The sequence below is a fragment of the Adiantum capillus-veneris genome, chromosome 15 (assembly GCF_014529385.1).
Source record: "Adiantum capillus-veneris isolate H3 chromosome 15, ASM1452938v2, whole genome shotgun sequence".
Taxonomy (NCBI): Eukaryota; Viridiplantae; Streptophyta; class Polypodiopsida; order Polypodiales; family Pteridaceae; genus Adiantum; species Adiantum capillus-veneris.
Window position 1 is genome coordinate 15,846,919 of NC_140945.1, and position 23,143 is coordinate 15,870,061.

Genomic DNA, 23,143 nt, shown 5'->3' on the forward strand with positions numbered 1-23,143 from the left:
CAAAATTTAGATTTTTATGGTACACAAAAAGGATGATGCTTGAGAGTGTTGGTTTCCAAATTGTAAGTATAGAACGATAAGTACCTAGGATATAAGTAAGAGGGCATCGGCTGCTTGAACATGAATACCCATGGGTACTGGCTAGGGCCCATGGAAGATGCAGCAGCACAGCGGAATTTTGCTATCACATGCCATTTCCAACTCGTGTTATTGTATGCATAAGAGTTTATCTCATGATGGAATTTGGCTTTTTTTTCAGAACCTCCAAAATGGAACCTGTTGTGTGTGGGAAGACACTCTGCCACCTGATGGATAGTGTACTCTAAAAGCAAACCATTCTGAAATGACTAGGAAGGGGATAAAGAGGAGCATAAAATTGTGAAGAAGTGATTAGGATGCCGGTAACAGCAAGTAACTTGGGGAGAATCTTTATAGAAAAGCTGCATGTTACCACCTGCCTGAAGTAACTTATCTTCTGGCCAATCGAGTGATAATGCCTATCACCATGAGACTGAAGTTTATCTGAGAGGCATTTGTCCCCCAGCTACCGGTTTATCCTTTTTCCACCACACTTGAACTACAAGGGTGTTATAGCCAGACTTAGTAATGCATGCCGTCCAAATTTCTACCAGTGGGTATAAAGTATAGTTGTCTGAAGTATCAATGGGCAGAGATTGCAACATATCACGGTTGTGTGGTGGATCAGAAAGTAGGGGGCCACTAATCTCTTGATGTTCCAATAGACTGATGGGAGCTTTTAACATTGTAGTTCTATGTCGACTGTTAAAAAACATAAATTCTTGAGTAAGCGATTCGCTTTGACTTTTTTACTTACCATTCTATGACAAGTTTGTGAATGTATGGGGAGTTTGTTTGAGGCTGCTAAATCTGCCAACAGGGAGAAATTCCATTTACCTCAGGCTGTAGCAGAGACGGATGGCATTTAAGGTCGAGTGACAATAGCAAGATGTTCACTTAAAGGAAAACTTTTTCTTGATTGCTAGTCTGAAGCCAACAGTCAGAAAGCACCTTGAAAATTTAGCTACCAACTTTTTTGATGCTTCTGCACTCTCATGACCTTCTGGATATACCAGTACTGGTTCCTCTCATGCAATATATTTGAAATTTCACATGGGAAGGACATGCATTTTACATATTCCTCATATCTAAATTCAAAGTTATACTGCTAAGAATGCGTTTCTTTGTACAAAATTACTTAGACCATTACCATCAAAAGTGCAATATGCCAGAAAGCCTTTCTGCCAATCATCATGAGTCATACACAAAATAGAGTACACAGCTTATTTGACATTTGAAAGAATCCTAAAGGCAGGCCTTGGTAACATGGGGACTTGACAGTGCTGCAAAAGTTTTTAAGATTTACAAAGTAATGGCCCTGCAAGGATAAAACATTTGTCATACAACTATGAAAATGATGGCTTATTATGAAGGTTTATTCTATGAAGTGTCGTTCATTTTATTAACAAGTTAAATAATCATAGCGTGCTATAAGCTCTGTCTTTTCTTTAAGGACATCGTCATCCTTCAAGTTGTGTGTAGGCATGGGCTTTCTGTTTTTTCCTAAGGAGATTGTTGCTATCAGACACTGCTTGACAGGGGCTTGAGAAACATTTGTATAGATGATAGTCATTTTCAACTTCCATACGGTTGATGAGTTGTCAAAGACCAGCCCAAAGAAGAGGGGCTTTGTAGATCAAGGTAATCTATAACAGTATTTGGAGAGTAGAGAGCAAAAAAAAAATTGTTTCCTTGCATGGCTGCGGTAGACCATGGGACACTATATAATGCTCCTGCTCCATGTATTGGGAGAAAAAAGGAATAGTTGACATTAAATTGATCAAAAATTTGTTTGTTGATTCAAAATTTTATGCTTCTGCACCATTCAATAGTACACAGCTGATGAGTTATGGAAGGCTGGCCTCTAGAAGAGATCTGGGTAATTCACGGCATCTTTTAGAGATGAAACATTTTTTTGCTCATTTTGAGTGAGACCAGTTGTCATAGTGTCGTACAGATTTCAGTTTATGAGAATAGATACGTGTCTATTCTTACTGATGGGTGTCTTAAGGTTCTTCAAAGATTTTGTTCAGATTATTTGCATAATGGCATATTTTTTTCATCATGTGATTAGCAATCATGAATTGTTTGTGGTGTAAATATTATACTTTGAGACTCCTTTATGTTGTTGGGTTTGTCAGTATCCTGTACCTGTCAGCAAGGAGAAGCAAGGTAACACAGACAGAATCATCAACCCGTGGCTGAAAACAAGAGCGCGAGACCAGGTGCCATTGCTTCTGTGTTTAATATTGGGTGGCAGAGTTGTAATAAATAGTGAAGCCAATCATTAAATTTCCTAGGTGCCAATGCTTCATTTTTTTAGAGAGGATGTGAGTTGTGCATAATTTAATTATTGTGGTTCAAGCTTAACATACAAGGAAGGCCGTGATTCACTTTCATGTTTGCATTGAAGGGGAAAATGTCTTTTGTAGATTGAGTTTGGAGAGCTAAGATTACACTCGAGTGGATTTATATCACTGAGGTGCTCTGAGATAGGGTTTAGGACTGGCATTTTCAAGGGTTTAAAGGTTATATTGGCTAAAGTTCTTGATATACTTGGAGGTTTCAGGTGATTATTGCTACAAAAGTCTCTGGATTTTCTACTAACGAAACCAGTCTGCGAGATAATCCCAAGGGCACGCGGGTGGATGCTGCCAACATCAAGGAAAGTGTTGAAAAAAGTTTAAAGCGCTTGGGTACTGACTACGTTGACCTACTACAAATCCATTGGTTAGTCTTTCTCACACTTTTAGCATTTTGACTCAATCGTAAGTTCAACTTGCCATGGTGTGTTGGTTATTTTTTGACTCAATCGTAACTTCATCTTGCCATGGTTTTTTGGTTTTGCTACCGAAAAGGCACTCCATCAGTTATTGTCATGAAGCTCATGCCCTCACTTTTGAGGAGAAAGAAGTATACTAAGGGTGAGAGGTGCAGAGCTTTGAGATGTATATAGCATAGTAACGTTCAGGATAGGGCTACTTAATCTGTATCAAGAAGACTAACTAGTTAGTTGAAGGTGATTATCTTGCAAATGTCCCTCCTAGAAGTTGGTCAGTTGTATTCCTCTGTTTGAGAAAAACATTGCAGAGTGCTTTGCACTATTATCGGTTCTACACAAGTGTCAGAGAGTGCCTATATCTCTCCATCTGCTTCTGAAGAGGGACCATTGTGAAAGAAGCCATTGGAAGAAAGATATCCAAAACCGTTGGCTGTAAGACAGTAAAGTGCATCCGCGGATGGTTCCAAGCTGTGAGAATGTGTACCTCGTATGCAGGTGTCAACCATAGGGAAGCAAACAACTGTTTGAATTCCACCCAAGTAGGTGGTTTTTGTCCATGAAGCAGTAAGGTTGACCACCACTGTTGTGAACTCCCCTCAAGGAAAGAGGTGGCTTTCTTGAGTCTTTGGTGAAATTGCCTCCTGAGAAAGCTGTATCAAATTGCCGGAAAGCCAAAGCTTTCTTCTCATCTTGAGGTCCCGAAAATGTATCAACTTTTACATTCTGGCCTCCTTTATAATCTTTTCGTATCTCCAAAGGTGTCAACTGATTGTACACGTGCGGTCTCAGGAGTAGCAACACCCCCCTGATGATCCATTCATCTTCAGTCATAACCACCAGTGTGGTTCCAATACCCATCCTATGCTGCGATAGCCGCAGCAGGTTATTCAGCTGGATGGGAATCGGAACAGCAGCTTCTCGGAAAGGTCAGTTATGTTATAACAGGTATTGTGTACCTGTGTTTTACAAAGGGGGACTGGTCATTAGAGGATCTTTGTCAAAGGTAGTTTGAAGCTGCGAATGAGCCTTTAGGCTCTAGATTCTGGAAAGCCGTCATATAGCGGAGGTTAATTTTATTGGGTCACCTGTCCAAACTCTCGGGTTGCTTTTTGGTTTGGTTCATCGAAGGTGAGTCAACTCTTCATCATGGATTTTAATGGGCTATCCATTGGGATAAGATTGTCAGCTATACAGCTTTAAAAAATTTCCTCAGAGCTGCCTTATGCACCTATTCACAGTTCTATGGCTACACTTGAGGCATGTTGTTTGCGGAGGGCAGTAAATCCCCTCTTGTGCAGTCCATACCGCACCAGATTCAACCTGCTGATCATTGGTAACTCTTCGAATAGTCGAGGCTAGACCAAAAGCCTCAAGGAAAGGCTCTAAAATCTGAAGAGTATGTGCCAGGTCCTCCTCCATCCATTCACATCCAATGCCGGATAGTCCTAAAACTTGACTAAATACCGGTGTATCAGCTTACCTTTCGCTTTCCTTTCCTTGTGGGTGAGGATCTGCTATGTCTCTTACACCTCAGGTTGCACCTCTGTCTCCCTGTCCACTCCTTTGAAAGGTCTCAATAGACTCACATAAAATGCATTGTGAATGTTCCAAGTATGTGGTAACTCGAGTCTGAAGGATACATCATTATCTTCTCTTGAATCTGGAAAGGGCTGTAGTATCGCATACACAACTCTAGAAAAAGTCTCTCCTTAGCCTTTCGTTTTCGTAGGCATACCTTCTAAAACCGTAAAAGCATCCAATCATCCTCCTTCAACTACAAGTCACGTCGATGCTTGTTTGCTACTGTCTTATGCCGTGCTTGAGACTTTTTGAGAGCCTCGCACACCTTAGCAAAAGCAGTGTCTAGATCCTGAACAGATTGATCTGCTTCAATAATCTTATCCTTGGTGCTTAGAATAGGTGGAACCTTCTTAGCACCCTTGATAATCTCAAATGGCGCCTTCCCCGTAGAGTAGGAAAACTCCACCAAAGGAAAATACTTGTCCCACTAAGTCTTTTGATCAGAGATGTATGACTTTAAAAAGTCCAAAACCACTGAGTTTGCTATCTCCGATTGCCCATCTGTTTGCGGGTGAAAAGAGGACGAGAATTGTAATTGTACCAATATTCTCCCAGATTGCCCTCCAAACGAAAGTGGTAAAATGGGGATCTCTATTTGAAACTATAGACTCGAGCATACCATGTAGTCAAAATATCTGTGAGACAAACAACTTAGCCAAATGATCGAGCTTAAGTGCCTTCTTGAACGGAACAAAATGAGCTTGTTTGCTAAACCTGTCGATGATTGTCCAAATGCCATCATGCCCACTCTGAGTCTTGGGAAGGTAAAAAATGAAATCCATTGCTATACTTTGCCATGGTCAGCTAGCTATAGGTAAAGGTTGCAGAAGCCTTATGCCTGTCAAACTTGACCTTCAAGCATACTAAACAATTGCGAACAAACCCATCCACATCCTTTTTAAGCCTTGGCCTATAGAAGATCCGTTCCACACTTTTCAAGGTGGTCTCTATGCTGCTATGGCTTAGAAAAGGTGGACAGTGGCACTTCGTCAAAACCTTATTCCGCAATGCTTCTGTCACACACAACAAATTTTTCCGCATCAAATAGCCTTCCTTTAGTAAAAAGCCTGCAACCACTTCCTCACTGTGTAATCAGTCAAAGATGTTTGCAAAATCTGGATCCGTGGCGCACTGATCTATTATATCCTTGAAGTTGTGGTGATGAATCACCGAAATAGCCAAGGCTAGTGGCTTGCGAGACAATGCGTCTACCACCACATTTTTTTGTCCCTGAACATGGACAATCTGAAAATGAAATTGTGACAAAATGTTTGCCCACCATATCTGCTTGTCCGAAAGCTCTTTCTGAGACAAGAAGTTTCTCAAACTCTGACGATCGGTGAACATTGTGAAATCCGCTCCAAGTAAAAAGTGTCGCCTTTGAGTAAGATCATGGAGGATTGCCAAAAGCTCTTGCCTTTGAGTAAGATCATGGAGGATTGCCAAAAGCTCTTTCTCACAAATTTGTGCAACCCGTTCTGGTCAAGAAAATGTTTTGCTCTCATAAGCCATAACATGGCCCTCGTGCATTAAGACCGCTCCGAGAGTGTGACCGCAGGCATCACAGTATACCTCAAATGGTTTTTGCAAGTCTGGCAAAACCAACACTAGACCAGTTGTCAACTTTTCTTTGAAAATCTTGAAGGCTGCAATCTTAGATGCTGCCCATGTGAAAGGAACCCCCTTTTTGCATTAAAGCCATCTCTGCAAATTTCCGAATGAACTACCGATATTAAGAACACAAACCCAAAAAGCTTTGAACCTCGTGAACATTCTTCAAATGTGGCCAATTTTGAATGGTCTCAACCTTGGCCGGGTCCATTTTGACTCCCTCCGCAAAGAAGATGTGTCTCAAAAAGTGGATCTCTAGTAAGAAAAACTCGCTCTTCTTCCCATTAACCACCAACTGGTGTTGCCGCAGTGCCTATAAAACGTGTATCAAATGGTATCGATCCTGTGCCTCATTCTTGGAGAAGATGATGATGTCTTTGAGAAAGGTGCTCTTGAATGACCTATATCTTGAAAAAGCTTTTCCATCATCCTATTGGACATTGCAAGAGAATTTGTGAGACCAAAATTCATCACCAAATGCTCGTACAATACAAAGGACATCCTGAATGTGATCTTGTATACATCTCCAAGAACGATCTTGATCATTTCAGGTTGATTCTATCGAAACATGTAGAACCATGTAGCCTATCCAGTATATCATCGATCATGGGTATTGGAAACTTGTTTTTGATGGTGATTTTGTTGAGAGCATTGTAGTCAATGCACATTCTCCAAGATCCATCTTCTTTAAAACCAACAACACTGGCGAAAAGTAAGGTGATGTACTGGCTGAACGAGACCCTTCTCTAAGAGTTCTTTCACTTCTTTAGCAGGTTTTTTCCCCCGTGCATTGTATATACGCCCATCACTCTAGGGCTATCTATCTTTCCATTGCACACCAAGTAACACACTCTCTATTGTGTGCCTTGAGCTTCCTTCGTCTTCTCCAAGCTGTGTGTTTCTCTGCAACCCTAATTCCAACAATTGGTATCAGAGCAGGTTACGTTCTCCCGGGCTTAGTCGCCAGCTGCTCTAGCATACGCTTGCTCACTTTCTCTGATTACAGTAAGGTTTGGCGAGCGTTCATAGGTCAACAAATATTTTGTGTGAGCTCGAAGAGTACAGTCTGCTCAGATTTTTGATTCGGGCTCATTTCGGCCTTCGTTTTCACTACAGGCAGGTCTGCACAGGCAATTTCGTCATTTTGTGCAAAATTTCTGTCAGTGTAGTTTTCTGCATAAGAGGTGCCTTACAGTCTTCTACGATTTGTGCTATATAACACGTGTTGTTCCCGCTCCGTTTCTCCTATTTTCAGGCAGTTTTCACATTAGGTGCAGCATTTACCATGGCTGACAACAACACAAATGTCTTCAAGATGTTTGCTACCGAGGATAGGTTGGATGGGGGACAATTACGCTATGTGGGCCTATATGATGCAACATGTTCTTGTGTCAAAGGGCGTCTGGAATATTGTGCACGGCATTGATGTACGTCCTGGTTCTGAGGATGTAGGCGATGTTGAGGATGTTACAGGTCTTGCTGCAAGGATTGCTGCTGTTAGAGTTGTTTTGCCTACGGCAGAACAAGCTCGTTGGGATGTAAAGGATGCGCAGGCTCATGCATTGATTGTGTTGTCTGTGAAGCGCACCATTGTTTCTCACATCCGTTCAGTAAAATGTGCAAAACAGGCTTGGGATATTTTGGCTGGTCTTTATGCAAGTCGCAATGAGGCTAAAATTGCTTTGCTGCGTAAAGAGCTGGAGTTGAAGATTATGCATGAGGAAGATGATATGGATACTTTTCTTGCTGGTGTCAAGGATATTAATGAGCAACTTATTTCTGCAGGTGAAGTCATTTCAGACAGTTTCCTTGTGCAGATTGTTCTTGATGCCTTACCAGATTCTTACCAGACTTTTGCTAGTACTTGGAGACTTATGACCCAAGGAAATCCTGAAGCTGTCAAGTTTGATGCATTATGCACATTGCTGTTGCAAGAGTCACTTTCCAGAAAAAACAAGACTAGACAGCGTGCAATTGAACAGTCTTTTATTGTTTCTCAAAGAAAGGGTGGTAACAGCAATGCAACCACTTCTTATGGTTCTGCTGCGAGTGGCAAAACTTCTGTTCCCAATGCTTCTGCTGGCAACACTTCGTTTTGCAATTCTGGTGATAAGGGTAAAAAGAAGACGCGTTGCCATTATTGTAAAGCTAATGATCACTTGATCAAGAAGTGTCCTAAGTTGAAGGCCAAAGAGGCTAAGAAGAAAGAGGGTGGTTCCACTGCAAATGTTGATTCCACTACAAATGTAGCCATTGTTGAGTCTTCTGTAAAAGGAGACTGTAATGCTGATGTTGATGCAAAATGGGCTTTTAGTGCAGAGTGTACTTACAATCCTGCTGTCCATGATGCATGCATGTTAGTTGCTGCAGATTCACATGTGTGGTATTTCGACAGTGGTGCTACAAAGCACATTACCTCATAATGTAAATTGTTCACCTCTCTCGAGTGTGTCCCTCATGAGAATTCAGGCACTTGTGCCAACAATGCGTCTTATCCGGTTCAGGGAGTTGGAAAGATTGTGCTTATTGCTGCTAATGGCAGTTCTTTCACACTTGTTGATGCACTTTATGTACCTGGGATCAAGAAGAATCTTTTGTCTGTATCTGCACTTGCTAGACTTGGACTTGTAGTCAAATTTGTGGATGATAGATGTACAGTTCATGATCTCAGTTTTGGTGATGAAATCGTTGCATCGGGGCTTTTGTGCCGTGGGTTGTATAAGCTTACTTTGTATGACAAGTGTGGACAAAATTTTGCAAATGCAGCTGCAGATTCAAGGGCTATTTCAGATGCAAAACTTTGGCATGCACGTTTTGGTCATCTGAATTTTTCCAGTTTGCTGTGTTGCAGAAATTTGATATGGTTGCTTCTTTGCCGCCTCTTGAAGCACCTGTCAAACATGTTTGTGAAGGCTGTATTTTGGGTAAGATGCAGCGTTCTAAGTTTCCAAAGGATGGTTCAGTTCGGGCCACATGCAAGTTGCAGCTTGTGCATAGTGATGTTTGTGAGCCCATGCAAACTCCGTCCTTGGGCAATTACCTTCACTTCGTGACTTTCATTGATGATTACTCCAGGCATGCATGGGTATTTCCGCTTAAAGAGAAGTCCGAAGTTTTTATGTGCTTCAAACAATTTCTGGCTATGGCTGAAAATGTATCAAAATGTACTATGGACACCCTCCGTTCCGATTGAGGGGGGGAGTATATGTCTCATGCATTTAATGCATTTCTGGCTAGTCGTGGGATAAAACACCGACGTACAGTGCCTTATACCACATCAACAAAATGGTGGTGTTGAAATGAAAAACAGGTCACTTACGGAAATGGCACGATGTATGGTCAAAAGTCAAGCTTTGCCGCATTCTTTTTGGCTTGAGGCCATCATGTGTGCCACTTATGTACTAAACAGGTGTCCTACGAAAGCTGTGCAGTCTATTACTCCATATGAAGCATGGCATGATAGAAAGCCTTCTATTGAGCACATGCGTGTTTTTGGTTGTTTGGCATATGCTTTGGTGCCACAAACACGGCGTAGAAAATTGGATGATAGGGCTGTCAAATGTATTTTTGTTGGGTATAGTGCTGAAAGCAAAGGTTACAGGTTGTATCATCTGCAAACAAAACGTATTCTGGTTTCACGGGATATAGTGTTTATGGAAGATTCTGTTCAGCCCTTGCTGTCATGTACTAGAGACAGTAATGTAAGCTCACAGGACTTTTATGACACTTTGTTACCTCTTTTCAGTGGTGGAAATACGAATGTAAGTCCAATGAGGCAAATGTACAACCTATGGAGGTTCTGAAAATGTTACAGAGCAGCCTCTTACTTGTGCAGATGTACATGATGTACTTGATGAAGAAAGGGCTGAAAATGAGCAGGCTAGAGGTATGCCAAAATGGCTTGTGCACACTTTGCGTGATAGTAAATTGGATGCACCTTTGTCTAGTCGTACTCGTTCAGGCTCTCGCCATTCATCTTATGCATCATATTGTTATGCTTTGGCTGTGTCTAGCTTACATGATGTTGAAGAGCCTCTGTCTTTTGATGAAGCACAAAATTCAGAAAATTGGATGGTTGCCATGCAATTAGAATATGATGCACTTATAAAAAAATGAGACATGGACTTTATGTGATTTGCCTCCTGGCAAAAAGGTCATTGGTACAAAGTGGGTTTACAAGTTGAAACGCAAGCCGGATGGTGAGATCGATCGCCATAAGGCTCGACTTGTTGCAAAGGGTTATGCACAACAAAAAGGCATAGATTATGAAGAGACTTTTGCTCCCACTTGTCGTATGACTACTGTGTGTTTTCTATGTGCATTGGCAGCTTATTTTGGTTGGGATGTACATCATCAGGCATTGTTACTGCTTTCTTGATTGGTGATATATTTGAGGAAGTTTATGTAACGCAAAAAGTGGCCATAATTAGTGGGACTTTTGTATTGGTCGTAGTCACCGGGACGTAGGTTTGGAAAATAAACTATTAACTAGGGGCCGACTTATTAATACATATGTAGGTTTGGAAAATTAACTGGTAACTGAGGAGGTAGCTACAGAGATGACTAAGTTAAACACTGATGTCTACACGAAAGAAAACTACAAAGGAGAGATAAAAGAAAATGGTTGCAAGAGTCTTTGGGAAATGGAATCCAGGATAGCGAATAATCTTACTTTACTAGCGGCCTCAACGGGTTTTGTCAAGAAATGGACAAGAGGACAAAGTATGCAAATGTAACAAGGTTTTGTATGGGTTGAAGCAATCTCCTCGTGCTTGGTATGAGAAAGCTGACACTCATTTGGTCAAACAAGGCTTTCGTAACAGTCCAACAGAAAGCACATTGTATGTAAAGCGTGAGGGTGATGTACTTCTCATCGTGGTTCTTTATGAGATGATTTGTTGATCACCGGACCAAATGAGAGACATATTACTGAATTTAAGGCTGATTTGAATGCTACTTTCAAGATGAAAGATTTGGGCTGTTGCATCATTACTTGGGTATATAGTGTAAGCAATGTGATGGTGGTATTGCCTTGTGTCAGAAAAGTTACATAGAGACATTGCTATGTAAGTTTGGACTTGAGATTGCAAACCTATTGCCACTCCCATGGAAATAGGTTTAAAATTGAGTCTTCATGATGCTGGTGATCTTGCTGATGTCACTCTTTACCAAAGTGCTGTTGGCTGCCTCATTTATGTATGCAACACGAGGCTGGATATTCAGTTTGCAGTCTCACAGGTTAGCAGATTTATGCATAGCCCAAGGTCTAAGCATTGGCAGGTTGTCAAGAGGATTTTTCACTACCTTAGTGGCACTTTACATCTTGGCTTGTTTTATCCCAAGAGGGGATCATTGCCGCCAGACTTACATGCTTTTTCGGACTCAGATTGGGCTGGTTGTTCTGACACGCGAGTGTCCACAAGTGGTTTTTGTTTAATGCTTGGCAGATCATGTATATCATGGTTGAGCAAGAAGCAACCTACTGTGGCCACTTCGAGTTGTGAGGCTAAGTACAGGGCAGTCTTCATAGCTACGGTTAAGTGTGAATGGCTCAGACGCCTTATGGCTGATTTGGGTGTTGGACAGGACACTGCCAACACTATCTACACTGACAGTCAGAGCGCATTGGCATCATCAAATTGTATACAAGTATGACATGCACTCTAGCTAACATCATCCTATACTATTTTGGGGGTGTAGTGTGGTATACATCAGAGATGGGGGTGCTAGCAACTCCTTGAAGAATATGCATGGGTCTAATTTGAGATGGGCTAGGTGCTCTGCAGTCTCGGATGGAACTGGTTGGATCGAGGTAGTCGCAGTATCTTCCAGCCAATATCATGAATCAAACTGTTCCATTTAAGCCAAAACCTTCCAGCCAATATCATGAATCAAACTGTTCCATTGAAGCATAGGTAAGACAATGATCCTCCTTGCGGAATTCTTGACCATCAGCCCCTGTAAACAAGGCAATATGTGGAAAACCGGGAAAAGAAGACAAGCTCGTGCAGGATCCACATCACATTACCACCTCTAGCCAAGAGCTACTCCAACTAACATCGAAAGGCCACATATGGCTGGATAGAATGAAACTCAGCACCTTCTTAGGAGAACAGGTACAAGGGTATATACCACATCTAACCATCTCCAACAACACATCCACTTCAGAAGATCATGCAAATTCAAATGCAATTTGGAACCACCATGTCTTTGTTGATGTATCGCAAAGTACACTCTCCACTGTCCTCTTATGAAAGGAGGCACTCTAACCAATATGCCCTGGGTAGTTGGGAAATCTCCCAACCACATGCTGTGCTGCTACTTGAAAAGCTATTGTTGTTGCCACCACTGCTGCTGCAGCATCTGCTGTCGCCAAAGAGATGTGATATCTTTGGAATTATATGCCTCGGTACCTTTAATCGTGCGGTTCCCTTTGTTCCTTCCCTTGGAAGAGCTGTGTTCCCTTCTCAGAAGCAATGCCCCCACACAGGCGTCCCTGGTGGTATTTGTTCAATGTATTTTTCAGCAAAAATGTGCATAATTGCTCTATGAGCCCACACACTGAATCTAGATATGATTGAAATGCAGGCCACGTACTTTAGCTCTTGGACCAAAAGCAATGGCTATAAACAATTGAATGTTTCAAAAAGCAACTTGCCACAAATAATCCCACATGGAGCTCACATAAAATAACTGCGTAGAAATTGCCAGTGCAAGCATGCCACGCCATCACATCCCTATGCGTACCATGTTAGCACTGGCCACTTCATCATTTCTGCCACTCCAGCAGTCCATGTTCTCTTTATATTTCTGTGACATGTGTGTGTTTTTACACAGCACATGCCACATCATCATTCTGTTACAAATGCACACACTCGATGAGCAAAAAGCTCTTTTTTTCCCCTTAAGACCATTCTGTGTTTAGAGGGCTTCTACTTCTAGTTTTATATAGTCAAGATCTTTGGCAATTATAAGGCACTATCACAGAATTTAGATTCAGCATTTTCGGTCATGGCTCCTTCTTCTCTCCTTTTTGATTTTCTTTGGGCTCTCTCCAATTCTTCCAAATAGTTTTAGCAAATCTACACGAGCTGCATGAACACGTGGTGTCTATAAACTGCCTCTCTGATTGGATATATTGTGTGGTGTCGTTTGAACTTGTTTCTCAGGCCAGATCGTTATGTTCCTCTTTTTGGGGAGTACTTGTATGATCCATCAAAATGGAGGGAAAGCGTCCCTTTCTCCGAACAACTACAAGCACTACATGATGTCATCAAGGAAGGCAAGGTACATGTTGTTTCTATCACTTATTGCAATCATCTAATTTAAAAAAACTGGTCGATTTAAAGCAGCAAGGAGCTTATCTCTTCTTGTTCAGCCTGGATCTTCGCTTCCCCTCCGAACCATCTCTCTCTCTCTCTCTCTCTCTCTCTCTCTCTCTCTCTCTCTCTCTCTCTCTCTCTCTCTCTCGTGCTCGCGTCACCCCCTCCTGCTCACGCCCTGACCCCCTGCTCGCACCCTGTCTGCCCCGCCCCTGCCTTCCTGCTCGCGCCCTGTCTGCCACGCCCCTGCCTGCTCGTGTCACCCCCTACAGCCCTGCCCCCTGCGCGTTGCAGCCCCCTGCCCCCTGCTGTTGCGCCCCCACCCCCCCCCCCCCCCCCCCCCCCCCCCCCCCCCCCCCCCCCCCCCCCCCCCCCCCCCCCCCCCCCTTCGCGATGCTGCCCCCTAGCTGGATAGCAGAAGATGGCGGTCAGATACGTAGGCGGAAACAATGCAGATGGAGACATCATACGCGTAGACGGCGGCAAGAGCGCACGGGCGGCATCATCATACGTATAGGCGGCAACATCATTCACACAGGTAGGCGCTTTTACTCCATACGCGTAGGAGGGTCATCATACGCGTAGGTCAACAGACACCATACGCATAGGTCGTCATTCTACGCGTAGGTTAGTCATCCTACGCGTAGTTGTCTTTCTACGTGTAGGTCAGTCATCAGGTCGATTCCTATATATTGCCATATGTTATTTTCCTCCTAGTACATCAGTGTATGCTGCATCAGAGGGCAGTCGCCTTTCTCTATACTAGATGATGACATATGGGAGTTTTCTAGGTATGGTGATATCATTCTCCTAGGGGACTTCAATGCCCGAACAGGCAACTCGCAGACAGTCTTCTATGACACTTCAAATGAGATGCTTAGAGAGCTGGATGTGGGTGAGTTGGGACTTGACAGATGCTCAAATGACATAGAGCAGACGGAGTATGGGAGATATCTCATGGAAATGACGACTACACATGGATTGGCCATACTTAATGGCTTACAGCGATTTCTTGGAGCAGCCGGTTTCACATGCTTTCCACACAGACATGGGGTCAGTACAGTGGATTATGTTATGACACAACCGAGCTTTGTCCCTTGCATTCAGGATTTCACAGTGGAAGCCAGGCCTGTGGGCATAGCAGTAGATCATGCTCTCTTGACACTGTCCGTTAAATTTCAGTGTAGTACAACCCAGACATCAGGAGGCAGATCACACACCCGCTATACATTTACACCAGAGGCTGATCCACTCTACTGACTGAGACACTGCATGGGGCTGCATCAGTGGCATACCCACACACTCAGCCGGCGGGCAAGAGACGACATTCTGGGAGCATGCCCCATAATAGTTGGTATGATGAGGAGTGCAGAGAGATGAGAGCCCAGCTTCAGAGGGATCTTCTGTTAGGAGTCATCACTTACAGACAGTCTCGGATTGCTTTCCTATGCCTTGTGCGACGGAAGAAGCGAGCTTACCTAGCTCAGATGGAGCGAGACTTATATCAGATGTTCTTGAGTAGGGACTCAGGAGAGGCATGGCGACTCTTCCATGAGCACTTCCCTCCCCCAGTGTTTACTTCACCTGATGTGTGGAGCCAATATGCGACATCATTATATACGGTTCCTGGACATCAGTTTTCAGCCCTAAACCTGCAGATTTTCGGCGTCAAAGACCCACAGAAAACAGCCCCAAAATCAGCGTTTTTGGCTCAGTCGCAGATTTCAGCCCATAGCGTTTTGGACAGCAGTAGAAAGATTGCAGATTTCAGCCCTTAGGTCGACTTCGTTATCACCATCGTCATCGTCGACATAGCCTAGACTTGCATCAGTCTCATGCATACCATTTGTACCAGATTGTGCAATCAATAGTAGACCACTCTCGCCGACGAGAGTGGGGCCTTCGGAGGAGGGTTTTACAACGTCTGTGGTGTCATATCTCTCTTCTCTCTATCTCTCAGTCTCATACACTTGCACGCACAGTGTCCATTCACTTTGTTGTGATCATAGCACTTTCCATTAAGAACGGAAGGCTCTCCCTTCCATAAGAACTAAAAGGAACCTTGAGCACAGTTCGGAGCACTCATCTTGAGCAAAGCACAAACAATCATTCCGTTGCACCTAACATTGGTATCAGAGCTTTGGCAGTGTTCTGTATCACTCAAGGAAAAAACCACAAGAATCACAAGAATTTTTTTTTCTTGTTGCGGTTGCACGAACCCAAGTTTGCTTGGGCGTGTCAATTCCTAATCGTGTTTTTTGAAGAGTGACAGGAATCCCAAGAAAGAAGGGCTTGTCCAGCCTCCCCTCGTGTCTCTTTTCACTCATTGACAGCGGACCGTGCACTTAGCGGCCGGTCAATCAACGGGAGGTGGGAAAAAGCAACCTTGGTGTGAGCGCAAGGCCGCCAAGGGGTGCGCTCGCGGAAAGGAGTAGAACTCGGGTGAAGAGAAGATCCTTCTCAAACACGGTTTGCAAGCGAAAGAAAACCTCAAGAACCTCAAGAACCCAAGTTCCTCGTGAACTTAAGAAACCAAGACCACAAGAACCCACAAGAACCACGACTTCAGAATGGTCATCAGTTGAAGCGGAATGGATACTTCGCTTGGAGGTGATGAGCATGAGAGAGGCGAAGAAGAATTTTTCCCACCAGGAGGTTTTTCTGACCCTTCCCCATCTACATCAAGGTTTGTACTAACTCCTATGGAGGCTTTGGAGCAATTGTTTCTGAAACAGAACTTAGAATGCGAAGCAAGAAATGCAGAAAGAATGGCAAGAATTTGATCGTGAATGCAAAGAAAGAATGGCAGAAATGGAACGTAGACACGTAGAAAGAAGAGCCGAAAGACAAGCAGAAATGGAGCGTAGATACCAAGAAAGAATGGCAGCCGCCGTCAAAGGAAAGAGCAACCAACACAGGGAAGAGTTCTTGCGACTCTTTTCTCAAGCTCAGGCATAGATACAAAAGATTCGGGAAAAGGAGACTCTCTCAGTCTCTTCTTCTCCAACGCATGATACACAGGATTTGCATGATTGTGTGAAGCATGATGATGATTTGATTGAGAATGACTTGCATGATGATTTGATTGACAATGATCAGCATAATGATTGGGATGATACAGACAAGCATGATGATTTGCATGATCAAGATGTGATTTCTCACGAGTATGAGGATTTTCATGAAGATGATGTGATTGTTCACAAGGATGATGTGTTAGTGGATGCTTTTTCTAGCGAAGCTAACCTCGCTGTAGATTCGATCAATCACGAAGAACCGATCTTGGTTTTCGAGTCGAGGTCCAAAGAACCCCCACAGGACGATTCGATCATTCAGGAAGAACCGATCTTGGCTCTCGAGCCTAGGTCCAAAGAATCCTCACATAAAGTATTATGTGTTCGCATGATTGATACGCACGCATTGTTTGAGTGTTTCATTCGTGATCGTTTCTTGTATTTTAGTCAGCGTCTTTATGTGATCCCTTTTCCTAGGCATGACATATTGTATGTTGAGCACGTTTCTCTCATGGATGAGCATGAATGTATGCGGATTTCTCATGAAAAGCTGAAAGGTATGTATGCAAGGAAGTCACATTCCATGTCTCTTTCTTGGCATGACACATTCGCAGAAAGAGCACATGAAAGTATGAGCACCAAGCATGCGCATTTCCATTGTGATTTGCGACAGTTGATTGATTTCGATCAAACAGAAAAGATTCGATCTCATTGTTTGCATGTGTTTGATGAACGGTTTGTCACTCCGTCTCTATGTTTATCTACATTGTATACATTCTTTAGAGAAGACAAGATTTTTTCCATTCACTTTACATGGAATGTGTATGTTCATGTTTTTGTGTTGGAAGTGGTTTCAAGAATTTTCAGCCATGGAGATTCTTGAAGAAGGAAAAAGCATGACTCTCGACGAAGTTGAAGCATCGAAGGATCCATAGAAGACTGTGTCGCTTTCGGCGCGGCCCAAAGAAGCAAGCGTTGCAGACCTTTATGAAGTTCAAGTATCGCACGACCCACACATCAGAGTGGGCCGGCGAAGAGTCCTTTCAAGGATTCCGGATGCTATTGGCGATTTCCCTCGATGCCATACAGTTCGGTACCAGTACCTCACTTTGAAAAGGAGGGGATGTCACGTGACACATCCAACCCTATGTGTTCGTGGACAAGCTACAGCATGATCAGGGTTCAGTTCAGTCAAGTCAAGTCTAGATTAGAAGTGATTTGGCACTTTTGTGAGTCTATTCGTAGACCGTGCATGCCCAGTCACTTAGCAATAGATGCATATCCTCTGGTTGCACACAGCACGATCATCAGTATTCCCTTCAGAATCCATCAGATTCCATCAGGGGAATTTTCCAGTGCATTTAGCCTATTTTTCCTATTTTTGACATTTCTTACTTATTAATTTAAGTGACTTTCTAACAAGTAGGTAGGGCAATTTTGCTAAGTTTGTATATAAGCAAACTACAGCTAGCACTATTTGGCAGAAGAGGCAACAAGAGCCAAGCTCAACAGGCAACTTCTCAACAAGAACTTGGCGGTACTTCCCCCCAAGCAAGAACATCCCCTAGCGTTTTCTCCATCAAGCACCCTCGCCTAGATCTGCATCAGCATGGCGTTTTTCAGCAGTCAGACATCGTAGATCAAGTCCCGAATCTTGCAGATCTCACCTTCCCGCAGCAGTTCCTCGCCGCACGGTCAGTTTCCGCAAGGTTTACAGATTCAGCCCACAAGAAGTAGCAGATTCAGCCGGTAAAGACATCAGTTTTCAGCATTTAGGAACCTCAGTTTTCAGCCCTAAACCTACAGATTTTCAGCGTCAAAGATCCACAGAAAACAGCCCCAAAATCAGCGTTTTTGGCTGAGTCGCAGATTTCAGCCCATAGCGTTTTTGGACAGCAGTAGAAAGATTGCAGATTTCAGCCCTTAGGTCGACTTCGTCATCACCGTCGTCATCGTCGACATAGCCTAGACTTGCATCAGTCTCATGTATACCATTTGTACCAGATTGTGCAATCAATAGTAGACCACTCTCGTCGACGAGAGTGGGGCCTTCGGAGGAGGGTTTTACAATGTCTCTGGTGTCGTATCTCTCTTCTCTCTATCTCTCTGTCTCATACACTTACACGCAAAGTGTCCATTCACTTTGTTGTGATCATAGCACTTTCCATTAAGAACGGAAGGCTCTCCCTTCCATAAGAACTAAAAGGAACCTTGAGCACAGTTCGGAGCACTCATCTTGAGCAAAGCGCAAACAATCATTCTGCTGCACCTAACATTCTCGCAGTGTTGTTCAATCGTGCCATGTGTGAGGGATTACCTGAGACTTGGAGGTTGTCTAATATTGTGCCCATCTTCAAGGCTGGTGACCCTACAGAGCCTGGGAACTACCGCACTATTATGGTTGGACACACATTGGCACGGTTGTATGCATCTATTCTGGAGCAACACTTGAGTAATTGGGCAGAGGGCGAGGGTGTACGAGCAAAGGGTCAGGCCGGCTTCAGGAGGGGTTTCTCCACTCTTGATCATATTCTAACACTTAGGGCCATCATTGAGGAGGGCAGAGCACATGGGAGACAGATCTATTGTAGCTTTGTGGATTTTCACAAAGCATTTGACATGGTACCAAGAGCTCGATTGATGCGCAGACTACAGGAGATGGGGGTGCCCGTCGGGAAGGAAGTTCCAAGGAAAGAGCTCCCTACTGTGGAAACTAGGAGAGAGTTCTTGAAGAAGAAGCCAACCTTAAACAAATTGGGATATTTGTGGACAATGAACTCTCTTTAGTGCAAATTGCACACATGCAAGAGCTGATGCCTGAAATCAAGATTGGGAGGGAGAAGGGAAAAATTGCTTTCTATAAGGGAGGGAAAGTGGTAATCTTGGAAAGACGCTCTGCATGTCAGTGCAAGACCTATGGGACCAGTGTCAAAACGGCACTATGGAACTATAATGGATCAATGAAGCTAGATGTCAGTGCATTTGAGGATAGGTTTAGGGAAAGAGACATTATTTTCTTCTCTTGAGACACGTCACACTCCCGGTGTCACATGCCTAGAGTGACGGGATACCATTGGGAGACCACTTGTAGACAATAGGTGAGATTAGAGCATAGAGGACGTGGGTCAGGAGGTGTAGCAGTTTTATTCAAGGAAGAGTTGCACCCTCTCATTCGTATTGTTCGCAGAGATGAGCATGCTAGATATATGTGGCTCAGGGTGAGAGCGGAAATGGGGAGGACACTTTATATTGCAATATGCTATTTTCCCCTGAGCACATCTCTCAACATACATGATTTTAGATGAGGACATATGGGAGTTCTCTAGAGATTTGGATGTCATCCTCCTAGGGGACTTCAATGCCAGGACGTGCCACTCTCAAACAACCTTCTATGATACCTCAGAGGAGATGTTAAGAAAGCTGGATGTCAGTGATATGGGATTAGCCATGTGCTCCAGGATGTGGTGCATAATGAATATGCGAGATATTTGACAGACATGGGGACTGCACATGGATTGGCCATCCTAAATGGCCTACATAGATTTCCAGCAAGCAAATGGGCTCACTTGTTTTCCTCACAGACATGGGACTAGCACGGTGGACTATGTTATGGCTCGGTCACATCTATTCAGGATTTTACAGTTCCCTAGGCCTGTTGGGGTAGCAGTAGATCACCCCCTCCTCACATTTACAGCAGGATTTTACAGTTTAGTACAGTGCTGCTGGCCCATGCATCTACGCATCTAGATACACTTTTAAATTGGAGACTAACTCTGTTTACATGGATAGTATTTACAGACGCCTGGCCACAAAGGAGCCAAGACGCCCATTAGAGGAGCTTACCTAGATATTGATAGAGACTTTACATGATGCTGTAGTAGAGGCATACCCACACACCCAACACGGGCATAGACGATGTGTTGTGGGAGTATGACCCAGAATAGTTGGTATGATGAGTGTAGAGAGACGAGCCACACTTCAGAGAGAGGTGCTCCTGGGAGCCATTTCTCATACATAGTCATAGATAGCCTTCGTGTGCCTAATGAGACGAAAGAAGAGCATGAGTTGTACAAGCTATAGCAACTACCTTCTCTGGATCGGGAGCCAAGCCCTTAGCAGACACAACATGGCCTAGAAGCATACCTAATGTTACAGAAAGTGACACTTATTTGGATGTAGCTTAAGGCGGGAGTCTAGATACGTTTGGAATATAGAAGACAACTCTGACAGATGCTCATCCAAGTTTTCAAGAGGGGTAGAACATTGAGCACAGGAGGTGGATAAACCATCCATGAAGATCTTGAGATGCTCGGTGAATAGGGAGCAGAAGATTGCGTTCACAAATGCTGTCTTGATTTGGTTGTCTGGATGGATGGCCACTTGATTGTAGCCACTGAACCCGTCCATAAACCTGTACAGTGCATGCTCAGCTACATTCCTCTAGGACTCATTTCAGTGAATGGTGTTGGAAACCCATCTTGTATGGTCGCGTTGTTGAGAGCTTTGAAGTCAACACAGACCCAGATTTTTTTGGATTGTTTCTTGGGAGCTATCACCATAGGGGACAACCACTTAGAATGCTCCATAGGAGCGACGATGCCTGCCCAAGCTGCCAGGAGAACAGGTCTAGGGTTGTTTGTGTCGCCAAGGTTGACCTCGTTGACTGGTCTTGTGCATGGTTTTTGTGTCGTCTAAGAAGAAGTATCCTCTTGGAGGATAGAAACATCATGACTGGTGTCTGATCAATGGGGAAGTTGGCATATGCTTCCTGCAGCCAGCCGGGGGGCGTTTCTTGAAGGATAAGTCTTCTAACGGAGAGAGTGCTTTGGCTTTCGCTGAAGGTTTAGCTGCGGGAGAGGTCGCATTTGGGACTAATTGATGCAGAGGTCACTTTTTTCCTCTGGTGTGATCCTTGATGGTGTCGCCTAACCCCAAAGCCTCCTCTGTGGTAGACATGGATATTGCAGCCGGGTTAGCGGCAGCATCTAGGTCAGGGGTAGCAGGTTCCAGATCGGGTGGCAAACTCGTGCTAGCTATTGCATTGAGGCTGCTGGGAGGATCCACAGGTATAAGTGTCGCTATTCTCTCTTGCACGACTGCTTCTAGTGGCTTCAACAGCGCTGCTGCTGCTTTTCTTGTTCATCTACTTTTTCTTTTTCTCCTCCTCTTTCTCCCTCTCTTTTGTTCTCTTGTTTCTTCTTGCCCCCCTCCTCCTTTTTCTTCTTCTCTTTCTCTTCTTTCCCCTTCCTTCTTCCTCCTCATTACTCTTTTTCTCTTCCTTTCTAGACATGATTTATCTAATCCCATCAGCTCTATAGATCGATAAATTTCTAGTTTTTCTTATTGAACAATTTACTAAAATTTTCCAAATTTTTGAATTTGTTTAATGTGTCTAACTTTCCTAATTCCTTAATATTGACAAGGTCCATAAAAATGTGCAATATTGAATTAAACAATTTGTCAACGAAAATCTGCAATTTGCCCATGGTGGCTCCGAGAAAATGTCTAGTAATGTGCAGCCCCTCTTGTGGAATCCCTTATTGTGTGTGTATGCCTAGCAATGATAGTGTTTGTTACTACAACTTTTTTCTCACGAATATTGAAGTACTGCCCATTCACACTATTCAAGTGCTGGGGGAACATTCACTCTGGCAGTGCTGCCACTTATCTCGGGGAATACGCATTGGTCGGTTTTGTGGTGGCCGCTATGGACTTTGTACCTTATGCGAGGGAATCCACTGATGCCTAGGTGCTTAAAATCCTTTTCCCAGAATATAATGCGTACTGGTTGTGTTAATTTTGCCAAACTTATTTTTGATCATGACAATCTTGGCAAGTTAAAGAAAATTGTGGGCAGCTTGACAGTCTGAGCAATCTTGAGATGTCGCAAATTGCTGACTAAGCGAACTTAGCTTGAGCAGCTTAGTGATGTGGCAACGAGCTTCTAGTGAGAGGCAAGGCGGAGAGGTGCTTGCTGACATGGCAAGGTGTTTGTTGACATGGAGAGGAGCTTGCTGACTTGGCAGGCTTAGGCTCCGTGACAGATGGACACACACTTTGCATTGCTGGTGGATGCGCGAGCCCTTCATGCATGGCAGGGGGACACACAGGCACTGTTTGTGAGGCAAGAGGACACATAAGACCAAGCTGCCCCCCCCTCCCCAACCTTGCTGTGCTGAAAATCAAAAGTTTGATGTCTTCCATCACCTAGTGAGTAGCACCCGCCAAATACATGGGTGCACTTGAAAGGGCCATATTTTGTGACTTCTTACAACCAGGTTTATTGGCAATACAAGTTGGAGGCAACTTCTTTGATAAAACTTGCTCTACAAGCGATATTCCAAAGGCTAGTATTTCTGCCATGTGCAACTACCCCCTCACCATCAGGGACACAGCTATATTACACATCAATATTAATAGCTTTCTCTCTCTGTACATTGTGGAAGTGTCTCCAATGCCCCCTCCTTATGTTTGTGAGAGATCAACAATAATCTGGTAAATATGTATATCGGAATGGAGTATGCTAAGTATACAAATGAGGATGTTTTAGTGCTTCAGGTTGACATTGCAAAAGCCTTTGATACAGTCAGCTGGGATTACCTTGCTATGACAATGGCTTGTTTAGGCTTTGGTAAAAGGTTTCAGCAGGTCGTCTATTGGTTGTATAAAGACATTTATGCTTCATCGATTCTCGATTCCTAGCTTACTCCAAGTTGGGAGTTATTAGGCAGAGATGTCCTTTGAGTGCATTACTTTAT

General features: G+C 43.6%; 1 protein-coding gene across 2 annotated transcripts in view; it reads left to right on the forward strand.

Moving 5' to 3' along the window:
* LOC147440320 (NAD(P)-linked oxidoreductase superfamily protein) overlaps nt 1-23,143 on the forward strand; it is a 51,603-nt gene that overhangs the window by 24,749 nt on the left and 3,711 nt on the right. For both annotated transcript variants that reach the window (XM_086530107.1, XM_086530106.1), the window contains exons 3-5: nt 2,220-2,303; nt 2,648-2,808; nt 13,222-13,339. In XM_086530107.1, coding sequence (XP_086386233.1) covers nt 2,220-2,303; nt 2,648-2,808; nt 13,222-13,339 — 363 coding nt within the window. The remainder of the gene's footprint in view (nt 1-2,219; nt 2,304-2,647; nt 2,809-13,221; nt 13,340-23,143) is intronic.